This window comes from Silene latifolia, chromosome X, assembly GCF_048544455.1.
Source record: "Silene latifolia isolate original U9 population chromosome X, ASM4854445v1, whole genome shotgun sequence".
NCBI classification, from domain to species: Eukaryota; Viridiplantae; Streptophyta; class Magnoliopsida; order Caryophyllales; family Caryophyllaceae; genus Silene; species Silene latifolia.
This window is the reverse complement of record NC_133537.1, coordinates 97,097,994-97,110,656: the sequence shown is the minus strand read 5'-3', so window position 1 is coordinate 97,110,656 and position 12,663 is coordinate 97,097,994. Positions and strand designations below refer to the sequence as shown.

General features: G+C 33.1%; 1 protein-coding gene and 1 non-coding gene across 2 annotated transcripts; both read right to left on the bottom strand.

Moving 5' to 3' along the window:
- Positions 1-2,001: 2,001 nt before the first annotated feature.
- LOC141617916 (protein FAR1-RELATED SEQUENCE 5-like) lies at positions 2,002-4,212 on the bottom strand. The gene is made up of 3 exons (XM_074435047.1): positions 3,937-4,212; positions 2,635-3,480; positions 2,002-2,466 (listed from the first exon to the last, which is right to left on the bottom strand). The coding sequence occupies exons 1-3, from the start codon at positions 4,210-4,212 to the stop codon at positions 2,002-2,004; spliced, it is 1,587 nt and encodes a 528-aa protein (XP_074291148.1).
- Positions 4,213-11,540: 7,328 nt separating this feature from the next.
- On the bottom strand, positions 11,541-11,647 carry LOC141623998 (small nucleolar RNA R71). The gene has a single exon (XR_012533810.1). It is a non-coding gene; the product is annotated as a small nucleolar RNA R71 (small nucleolar RNA).
- Between the last annotated feature and the right edge of the window lie 1,016 nt (positions 11,648-12,663).

The following is a 12,663-nucleotide window of genomic DNA, read 5'->3' as shown; positions in this document are numbered from 1 at the left end:
CAGTAATTGGCACAAATTCCCCACATGAACTGGCATAAATAACTACACTTGACCGTGAGTCTTAGACTCATGGTTCCAAACCCTTGTTTAAGCAGAGCAATCAGCCTGAGTGGTATGTATTCGTGAATGGTCGTCCCTACTTCAATTTGGTTAAGTTTTGCATCACAATCAACGATAGTCGTCCCTACTTCAATTTGGTTTTAATGATGTACTCGTAAGAAGGGTAAAGTGTGATATTGTTTAGTATAACTCGTGATATTGTTTAGTACAACCACTGATATTGTTTATTGTAATGTGTGATATTGTTTTGTATAACTTGTGATACTCTTTTACTGGACTCGTGGACTAGATACAATATCACAGCTTATACTAAACAATATCACAGCTTAGACTTAAAAAAAAATTAAAAATTAAAAAATGTTTTTTTTAAAAAAGAAAATTAAAAACGTGATATTTTTGTGTACAACATGTGATACATAAGTGGACTCACGGGACTCAAAAAGATAGTGTGGACTCATGTGATCCTAATTATATATATATATATATATATATATAAATGGGTTGAGAAAGTGTGGATCTGACACGTGGCATATGAAAAAAAAAAAGAATAAAATTGAGATGTTAAAACTAATGTGAACTAATTACCACAAAGTGTCATATTTCCAAGACTCTCCAATTTGGCAATAGTTGATGCCCAGTAGCAAAAGAAAATGTATGATATTACTGAAGTACAGATTATAGAATACTTGGGAGTGAGGAATAATTGAATATATGACCAGACTATCCCACAATGAGAATTGTGCGTGAATTTTATGGTGTAAAGTTTGTGGGCAAATTAGAAAGGTGATAGAATTACACTAGGTGTATGAGGCCCTCATACACCACCAATAATAACGCGCCACTTGTCTAACTCAAAGTATCTGATTTAATCTAATTTAGCCCTTGATTCCTTCATTAATTACCCCCCCCCCCCAATTAATGTTCTCGGTTTTTCCGATTAATGTTCTCGGTTTTTACCTTTTCTTTTGTCTTATATTTAAATTTTGTTTAAAATTTATTATTTTAAATTATATCTAAATTTCGTTATAATTTTTTTTTTGCTAAATGTTTTGTTTTATACACACTTTTTTTAATATTTAATTTGTTCAAATTAAATTTTTTTATTAAAATTTTAAATTTTAAATTAAATTTATTTTATGATTAATTTTCATTGTACTTTTTTTTTGCTTATGTGGGTATGAGTAAGTTATGTCTTTTTTTATACACATTATTTTAAAATTTTAATTAAATTAATAAATATTTTATTTTTTTAAGTTATAAGAAGTATTTGCTAATATCCATGACTGGAAGTTAAAAGGACCTTATATATATATATATATATATATATATATATATATATATATATATATATATATATATATATATATATATATATATATATATATATATATATATATATATATATATATATAGGACTGACATATGACAAGTATAAGGTAGTGGGTGCAGTGGTTTAGTTCGTGCTTTCCTTACTATGTGTCTCGTGTTCGAATCCTCTTGTGGGTTTTTCTTTTTGTTTTTGGCATAATTTTGCACAAGTTAACCGAATGCTATTCTAATACTTGAAGACATAAACTAATACTGTGAAAATGAATTAAGGAAAATAGTCATTGATTTTGATTAATCATACATTATTTGTTTAAAGAAGTCAAATAATGTACAAAAAAAAAATCATACTTCCTATTTACAAACTATGACTATAATTAGTATATTGAGAATATTGAGAATTTGAATATTGTGACCTAAATTGCGGAGTCTGTTGTTATTGGGGAACGTCAGAGTATTTTGTGACGGTGTAAAACGTGGAGTATTTTGTGTGCCACTAAAGCCACTCATAAAGGATGAAGCATCATCGTTTGCAACATGTCGGGTTGGGTTCGTATTTGGGGGGAGCGTAGTGGTCATCGGATCCTCATCATTTGTCTTTCTCCTTCTCTTTGTCTATTTTACAATACGTTTTCTGCCATTCCCTCGCTTGTCGGGGGGGTCTCTAATGTCACCTTCTTGTTGAGGTGTGTTTATGATAGTCTCCCTAGGTCGTAATCTCCTACGACCCCACATTTTTGAGGAAACTCCACCTGCCGCAAATGAATCTATAGACTGTATCCCAGCATGAGCCTCCAACTCTTTGATTAGTTCATCGGTTCTGCTGTTATAAATGGCAGAAGACCCTTCACTTTTCATAGCCAACCTTTTAATGTAATCATTTTTTACCGTTATCTCAAGAGACCTTTTAACACGTTCTGACTCATCCGGGTTGTAGTACCCAACTCGAATATTTTCGTATCCTCTAACCAAATCCTTGCGCCAGCGATCCAATATGTATTTGTCTGGGATAGCTTTTACTTCCAACATATCAAGACACTTCATGATATGGCGACATAAGATCCCTCTAAATTCAAACATCTTACAACCACATTTATACTCACCAATGATTGTGTCAATACTCACTTCAAAACTTCTTCGATCTTTCTTCCAAAATGCTTATGTCACTTTTGATGTGGCCCTAAACTTCTTGATGAAACCCAAACTATTTGGAAGAGTTTCGACGTTGGTGCTTATACAACCATATACCTCAGTTTTCACCTCTCCAAATTTACTGTTTGTGTAGACCTTACTAAAGATATCCTCGAATAATATCATGGGATCCCATTTAAGTGGGCTCTTAATGTCTTTGGCGTTATTGACTTTCTCGTCCTCCACCTTTTTCTCTATGGCATCCTCGTACTGCTTCATGAATTGCATCAGGCCGGTTTCTATGCTCATGTACGTTTTAATAAATCTGTTTGTTTGTTCACTCCTCTGAGTAGAAGACATATCCGCACAGAAAGTGTCGTTCCAAAAAACAGGCATCCACCGCTGTCTCATATCCCATGCACCCCTCAACCATTTGTTGCGTCGTAAGTTGTATTTTTCCATGAAATCGTCCCACATATCTTGCAGTTCCTCCTCCGTGATACTCTCGTGTACAAGCGTACGCAAATCTCTGTCAATCTGAGGAAATTGTGGGTGGTCTTTTAGATTCTTATCCGCGTTTTGAAGTATATGCCAAAGGCATAATCTATGTTTAGTCTCCGGGAACACTTTCTTGATTGCCCCCTCCATTGCTTTACATTGATAAGTTATTAAGACGGTCGGAGCTCTCCCCATACATTCCATCCACTTCTCAAACACCCACTCAAATGACTCGGTGTCTTCGTATGAAATTAAAGCCGCTTCATATAATATTGTACTTCTATGATGATTAACTCCAACGAATGGACAGAAAGGCATCTGGTACCTGTTGCTTAGGAATGTACTATCGAACGACGATGGGTCACCAAAAGCCTTGTACATGGCACGACATCGTGCATCAGGCCAAAAAATGTTCAACAGCTTATTATCCGCGTCCCTTTCAACAGCGTAGTAAAAATCTGGATTCTGCGCTTTTAAGCCCTCGAAATAATTTAAGACCTCTTTAGCGTCACCATGAAACCTACTTTTGCGATGTTCGTTGTTGATGAAGTTTCTCGCGTCCTACCCATTGAAATGTAGCTTATGAATCCCTCCAACCTACCTAACTAATGTGTTGAAGTTCCGGGTAATTGATATGCCAGCTCTGTCGTTCAACATTAACCTGGTCTTGAAATATTCGCTTATGTGCCTATAATTGACTACATGCCGGCTAACTTCAGGATTCAAATCGTGATTATGTACCAATTTACAAGTACAGGTTACAAATTTCCCAGTGTCGTGATTTAACTTCCCAAATACATACATTTTACATGGTGTTATACACGAGCTTTTCTTCGTCGTATTGCCCTCTGAACACATAAGCCTAATCTTGTTCATCATGTGGAATCGTGGTTCTTTATCCCCAACTCTGTTTCGACGTACCCCCTGCTCCTTGAAGGGAGCCAAAAGTTGGCTACTACGAACATAAAGTTCAAACCCCGTCTTATAAGTATAAGTATAACAGAAAGCGGCAAACTGTTCACCTGATTCAAATTCCGCACCAATCGTAGGCTCAATAGCTGGTTGATTGTCTTCATTACCTTCCAGAACATGTGCTGCATGCCGTAACAATTCAGTGGTTGTGTCATTCTCGTCAATGACTTCGTTTTCTCCCTCCTCCTCGATATACAAAGCATTTAAATCAAAACTATTCGACATTTTAAAATGATGAAGGTTGTTTTGAGAACATGAAGGTGATGGAGTTGATGATAACTTAGAGTTTGCTGTGTTGAACTACTTTGATTCTGGAAGTTTAAATGTTAATCTCAATTTACTTTTAATTATTTTTATTTTTTACTCATACTTTATTTTTAATTATTTTTAATTTTAAAAATAAAACATACTATTTACGGTGGAAGTTGGAAGGTTTTCTCCATAATTTTCTTTTAATTATTTTAAATTTTTTAGTCATATTTTATTTTTAATTATTTTTACTTTTAAAAATAAAACCTAATATTTACGGTGGAAGTTGGAAGGTTTTCTCCCTAATTTTCTTTTAATTAATTTGTTGAAAAATTCCCGCCTAATTCTCCCGCCAACCTAATCCTACCATTATCCACACTCCCTCTAAAACCCTATGATTTAGTCATATTGTACTTTTTTTTTCCAACTACAAAATCTTTCAAATATTAAGATTATGGGTGTCTTGCCGTCACCATATTGCGATCCCTCATTTGTAACAACCCTAGAAAGCTATGACAAGTTGCTCAGTAGAGATCCGACGTTCTTAATTGGGGAGGAGTTCATGGAAAGGGTGATGATCAATCATTAGAAATTTATTGATCTTGCAGGCGCTAGGTTGGGTTTTTTACCTGGTTGTGACACTTACCCAGTCGTTCCTATGCCAAGAAGGCCTCTTACAAGGAAAATGACATCTAAATTGTCTACTGGGCGTATCCAACTTACTTCAGAATCAGCAACTGTCGTACTTGACATTCAAGTTATTCTAGATTATTATGAGATTGATGATCGCAAAGTAGAAGGTGAATGGAGGAACTATTGGGAGATGGAGAGGGATTATATCATTAAAATTGGCGTAATTCCAAGTCACCTATGGTGCTTTCTTGTGTAAAATGTTTAATTGGATCAAATAATATTCAAGAATTGTTATGATTACTAGCATTTGTTTTATTTAATTTTAATTAAATTTATCTTACTTGAACAATTTAGATTAAATATATCTTACGTAAACAATTTCAGAATTTTAAAACTTTTCTATAAATTTGGTAATTATTTGGTTAAGATGTAACAGGATAAAATTAAAAAAGTAACGTTATCATATAAGAGATTAAAAAAGTTACGTTATCATATAAGTAAAAAAAAAATCGATAATTTCTGTTTACATAAATAAAAAAATCGATTAAAGAATTTTAAAGGACACAATAAATTAATTAAAGAAGTACTCATTGTATTGGAATATTGAAGGACAAAATGTTATTTCCTAAACATATTTATTTAAAAACAACTTCCAACTCCTTCAACAAAATTTATTAATTTCAATTTATTAATTAAAATAAAATCCGTGGCAGTTGAAAGGACACATGTTGTTTCATTATCTCATCTATAAATACACATTCACTAAATGCAAACCCTAGTTTCTCAACTAACAATTTCCCATTCATTTCTGTTTTCCTTCTCCTTTTCTTAAAACCCTAAGCTCTAAACAACCCTAAATCTTTAAACTCCAAACTTCTTTCATATAATGGATAAGAACATTCGCTTAACATTGATACACATGGAGAGGAACAAATACTATATCCGCCGCTTAGACGATTTAGAGACGAAGATCAACGACTACCTTGATACGATTCGGGAGATGGGTATTAGTCATGACGTCTTGTCGGAGATGGAGCAGATGAAGTTGCATGCAGATTATGAATCTGCTATACAAGACCTCCAAAAAATAAAGGAGAATAGGATCATTCTCATGGAAGAGAATGACTACCTTGAAAATGTTACTGTTAAATTTTTTTCAAATTAATTTAGTATGTATGTATGTATGTATGGATGTTGTACCCAAATCCACAATTTTTCCTATTTGGGTATTCATCTCGGTTTGTTAGTTTTTAATTTGTATAATATTTAAATTATATAAAATGTGGACTTCTAGTATTTTTCATTTATGTACTTTATTCAATTCATCTCTTTTACTTGTTTATTTGAACCGTTAAAATTGATTTGAGAAAACACAACACAAAAAGAATAATGAAATGAACAATTTAAATTGATTTGACATAATACAAACCATAAAGAGTAATAAAAAATGAACAATTCAAATTTGATTTGTCTAAACATAACTTGAAATGACTATTGTTGTTGCGTGTGTAAGAAAATCCGGCGGCATGCATAAACTCACAATTCTGAAAAATGATTTGACTTCCAAATCACATCAAGTCACAACTTTTAATAATAATAATAAAAAAAACCTAACTGCTACCTTTTCCCATTATAAAAGGCAAAACACATTCATCTCAAAATTATCCTTCAAAAGACAAACCCTAATCTTATTTTCCATACTCCTCCATTATCAATCATGGTATTTGTTCTTTTATCTTCAATTATTGTTTGAGTTTTTTGTTTTTGTCACAATTGATTTTATTGAATAAATCCCAAACCCAAATCGATTTTTTTAACTATCTATTTAACTGATTGTGCGGTTGTTGCTTCTTAATTTAATTAACTTGTTTCAGATGGATAGACAGTTTATTGCTTTCTTAGTTCAATACACAATGGATCGCAGAAACGTTCACACTCGGCTGCGAGAGATTGACACTCAGTTGGAAACCCTAATCACCAGAGCGTCTCATGTACGAGACTTTGCGATAACAAGAGGGATGCAGGACGTGCAAGCAAATATGGATAATATGATAAGCTATGTAAGGGCAAATCGTGAACCAGCGCAAATTGAAATTAGGAAAATTGAAAGGGAGATTGTTCAACTTGAATCTCTTGGATTTTAACTAATTTTAGTTAATATTTCGTATTTTGTAAGGATTATTATAAGTATGGTTTGTATTATATTTTATAATTCTATGAAGATCCTTTTTCATTACCAAAATAATCCACATGCATGTCTCTTCAGTTGCAAAATTAACAAACAAATTTATACTAAAAAAAAAGTAGAGAATTAAACGACAAAATGTAACAACGAAAATAGATTATTATTAAGATAAACTTAAAAAAAAGTATAATATTAAGCCTAATCCTTATTAACTAAGGATTTTAAAATCATAATATCATCTTCAAATTCTTCCCTAAGTTTGCAACATTTTTCATAAGTACCCAACACGGATTTGATGAAACCATCCGCTTCCTTCTCCATTTCCTTTATGCCTTTTACATAACAATCGTTGCGAATTTCAATCGCCCCGACCACCATCTTCATCACTTTCAACTCCTGTTCACGGAGCATGGAAACTTGTTCTTCTAAAAAACACAAAGATTGAATAGCAATATCGTCAAGGCCTCCCATTTGAAATTTCTGAGTTTTTAGAGAGAAGATAAAGAGAGATAAAGTGAATGAGTAAGAAAAGGTTAGGTAGAAATGGATACTTCTTTTAACTCACCCGTATTTATAACAAGGATGGTGACCTTTGGTGAACCATAACATAAATAAATTAAATTAAATTAAATTAAATAAAGTGGTTCATGAATAAATTCAATTAAACTATTAAATTAAATAATACGGCTCAGAATACTAAAAGACAGAATTTTCTAAGATTACAATATTAAGGAAAATTAAAGATTACAATATTAAGGAAAACTAAATTAATAAAAACTAAAACTAAATTAAAGGTTACAATATTAAGGAAAAAAATAAAACTAATTTCTAAGATAAAGAAGGCAAAATGGCCTCTAAGGCCCCGATCTCCCCCTCCAAGTCCTTCCTGAAATCGTATGTCCTCTGATAGTCACTTAAGAAGGATTGTATGAGGGCCTCGAGTGATTTGTCGAAATCTTTCACACTTCTTTCATGCCAACGGTTGCGGCGTTCCATAAGGGATTTCATCCTCGAAACATGCTCCAACTCTGTCACACGGAGCTCATCCACCAAAGTTTGTTTACCTCTAATTGATCTCTTAACAACATCAACGGCCGCGTTTTCCATCTTGACGTATTCAAAAATAAGGATTAAATTAAAATTAAGAATATTAAAGGTATTATTAAGAGAAGAGAGAGAGAGAGAGAGAGAGAGAGAGACAGAGAGAGAGAGAGAGAGAGAGAGAGAGAAGTTGAACAAATAGAGAAGAGAAGAAAACAAGTATTATTGAGAGAAGCTAGAGAGAGACTGTGATTATGTTTTACTCCTAGTTGATATGATAACAACAAAAAAATGCTTATAAAGGTTGTAATATTTACTAAACCGTGGCTTTATTTGTGATTGGTCACTTATAGGATGAATGGCCACGATTTAATGTGGAATATCATCTAATATTTTATTGACAACTGAACGACCACGATTAACTATAAAGTACCATCACTTTTTATGTTGTTTCAACCCTAAATTGTCCTTTTCCCGCCGAACAATTCGTACAATCCTATTGATCATACGCTGCAACGATTAGTCGATAGCAACGTACGATCTCATCTTAAGTCTTGGAAACTTATTAAAATTAGTCCTACAATGTTGATCGGAATAATTAACTAATTATAGCAACATACGATTGATAACAACTTAACTTAGGTCTTAAATTTATGTCTTACGCCCCAAGACATAGGTATCTACACCCGTATTCATCGTACATTGCTATGATTAGTCAATAGCAACGTACGATCTATAACATCTTAAACATAGGTATCTAAACCCGTATTGCATCGTACATTGATATGATTAGTCAATAGCAATGTACGATCTATAACATCTTAAACCAGAAGACATAGCTATCTAAACTCGTATTGATTGTATACTGCTATGATTAGTCAATAGCAAAGTTCGATCGATAACATCTTAAACCATAAGACATAGGTATCTAAACTCGTATTGATTGTATATTGCTATGATTAGTCAATAGCAACGTTCGATCGATAACATCTTAAACCATAAGACATAGATATTTAAACTCGTATTGATCGTATATTGCTATGATTACTCAATAGCAATGCACGATCGATAACATCTTAAACCATAAGACATAGGTATCTTAATCAAGTCTTGCGTTCCGATCATATATAAACTCATATTGATCAAACATTGCTAAAATTAGTACTACACTGTTGATCGGGACAATTAACTAATTATAACAACATACGATTGAGAAGATCTTAAACCATAACTAGAATAATATCTTAACCTTAGGTCTTAAATTTACGTCTTAACCATACGTATTACACATATGATCGTACATATGGCTAAAAACCCTAAAACCACAAATAAACCCTATAAACCCAAAACTCCTAAAAAACCTAGAAACCATAAACCCCAAATAAACCCTAAACCCCAAATAAACCCTACAAACCCTAAACCCCTAAAAAACCCTTAAAACCCTAAAATTATATTTTAACCAATCCATTAATGCGACGAGCTATGTAGAACATTTGTATTATATTTTCAAAAACATAATTTCTATTTTAATATTTTCACTTAATAAACAAAATAAATTAAGTAACAGTAAAACCATTCATTTCTTAACTGTTGTTTTTTATTTGATAACAAATAAAAACTTATATTTTAATATCAATTTAACTGTTGTTTTTTATTTTATAACAAATAAAAACTTATATTTTAATATCAATTTAACTGTTGGTTTAATATTTTAATATTTTAAAACTTGTTTTTTATATTCATTTATTATATTAATATGTTACTTTATTAATGTAACTATATATTTATATTATGTTTTCAATAATAAAATTTATATTTTAATATTTTAACTTAATAAAACTAACATTTTACATTCTAATTTGACTAATATAATTTCTGTATGGATAAAAATATGTTTCGGCATTAATATGTTACTCTGGAAGAGGCGCAGCAATCCTTGCGCCTGTTCTAGAGTTGAAGTCAGAACCGCAATAATGTTATCATTCGTTGGTAGATTTAAGATGGATTATTGATTTTAGACTCGTATTGAAGTGCTTTAATTGATTACATGCATCTGGGTAAGTCATAAACGAAATAAGAAACGAGAAATTACAGAACGTTTACATGATTATGATTGTCTCGTGTCGGAAATACACAAGAACAAACTTTAGGTTAAGAACGGATTTAGACACACAAAAACTCGAAAGAAAACTTATGTATCAAGTTATGACTCCAGAACCTCGACATGAACAAGACGAAACCCGAAGAATCAATTTGAATTAAAACGGCGAAAACCCGCAAGTATTGAATTACTCGTATTATCACCTCTAATCTGACGTATTTTCATATTTTAAATTCTAGTTTAATTTTTCTTTTATTTTCTTCTTTGAAATTCCGTTCTCGAGCATGCTTTTGACGTAGATCAAATAAAGCCTTGTAACCTCTTTTAATTTTAATTATTTATTGTAATTCATTTATCGCAATTATTATTATGTATGATTTTATTTTATGGCATTCACATGTAATTAATCTTACATTTACTTCGACCCTAATTGTTTGCTAAAATACATGTTAACCGATATAGTCTAATTTCACATGCTAGAATTAATCCATGTTTGTTGCATTGCATGCATTACATCCACAACAGATCAAATATGAATAATTTCCCTAATCATTAGTAGAGGCCGCTATCGAGGCGGGCGGGATTAGGTGTTCGAATTAAAGAGCTTCCTAATACGTATCCTCACCCCTTACTCCAGTTATCTCTGGACATCCGTGTCCATTGGCATCTTCGAGAGTCATTCTAGACATAGAATGCTAAGGGTAATGAGTTCTTAGTGTTCATGTCACTATTTTGTGTCTTGACATGGCACGAGGTATTCGAACGGTTTCCAATTTTTCCACAATAAATTAGTGGCGACTCCACAAATGCAGGCTTATTCAACCTTTCACCGGTTTCAATGCCTCACCAATCGCTAACAGCCCATGACGTACTTTAGCAAACCAAGGTCCCGTGGGAGAAGTGTCGCCGCCTCAAAACCAACACGCGGGTGCGCGCGGCGCGGGTGGCCGATGTCCACACGCACTCATATTAGAAATTAAACTAATGTCATATGAATTAATAAACATGATGATAATAGAATTATAACTAAATGGAAATATCAGAATTATAAATATGCTAAATAATGACAACATATAAATTAGTGGAACTACTATGATAGAGTGTAAATATGAAATGCTATGAATTATGATGATAATAACTTGATAATGAAATGTAACAAAGTAATATGAGATTGCTAATAACTAAAATGTAAAGTACGAAATATAGATAATGAAGAATGAATCAACGAAATAAACAAGAAATGAAATTACCGTAACAAGAGAATTTGCCACTCTCGGAATTGATTCTTGGAAAAAGTTGGCTCTAGCTTTCTACAAAAAATTCTACCCACCGGAAAAGACTAACATGCTAAGAGCTCAAATTACGGGTTTTAAGCAAAGGGATGAAGAATCTTTGTATGAAGCTTGGGAGCGGTTCAAAGGAATTTGTTGCTCATGTCCTCACCATGGACTTAGCGAGTGGTTCTTGGTACAACAATTTTGGAACGGTCTATATGAAGATTCAAGGAACATTCTCAACATGGGATCAAATGGAATGTTCACCGAAGTTGATGACAATCAAACTTGGAACAAAATTGAGGAAATGGCGGTCCATAACTCACAATATAGTAGACCTCGCAAGGCTACTAGAGGAGGAAAGCATGAAGTGGACTCAGTTACTCAACTGGGTGCTCACATTGATACAATCAATTTGAAGTTTGAAAAAGCTATGGCTAGACTTGAAGAAGCCTCGAAATCACCAAAGCATCATGTTAATGCCATGACGGCATCCTCATCAATCCCAAGTGGGATATGTGACAATTGTGGAACTTTGGGACATGACTCAAGTGAATGTAGGGGAACAAATGAACAAGTGAATGCTTTCCAAGATACAAGAGTGGTACCCCTTATTCCAACTATTACAATGAAAACACCAAATTCCATCCAAATCTCTCATACAAAAGCCCACCTCCCATGAGAAACCAAAATCAAAGACCCTTTTACAACCAAAACCAAGGTTACCAAAATCAAAATCCATACAATCAACAAAATGACCAAGGTTTTCATGTTCAAAAAGCGGTCCTCCAAATGCAAAAGAATCAACAAGAATTTTTCACTCAAATGCAAAAAGATAGTCAAGCAAAGGAAACCACCATCAACAACATCCTAGCTCACACCAAAATGTTGGAAACCCAATTAACTCAACTAGCATCTTCAAGCTCACAAAGACAAAAGGGGCAATTACCACCTTAAAGTAATCCCCCAAGACATGAAACGGTTAGTGCCATTCACTTGAGAAGTGGTACAAGGTATGAAGCACCGAAGAAGCAAGTTGAGGATGAAGTTGTGGAAGCTAGTGATAAGGAAGAAATTGTGCAAAACTCCAAAGATGGAGAATCGTCAAAAGAAGAAACTTCAAAGAAAAATGAAGACAAGGTCAAGGAGAAGGAGCCCATTGTGATTAGACTTCCTTTTCCAAGTCGTCAAGC

Coding starts and splice junctions, on each gene's coding strand:
- LOC141617916 (XM_074435047.1), bottom strand. CDS start 4,212: ATGTCGAATAGTTTTGATTTAAATGCTTTGTATATCGAGGAGGAGGGA. Junction 3,481..3,936: donor CTCCCTTCAAGGAGCAGGGG/GTACGTCGAAAC, acceptor TTAAAAGCGCAG/AATCCAGATTTTTACTACGC. Junction 2,467..2,634: donor TTGGAGAGGTGAAAACTGAG/GTATATGGTTGT, acceptor TGTGGTTGTAAG/ATGTTTGAATTTAGAGGGAT.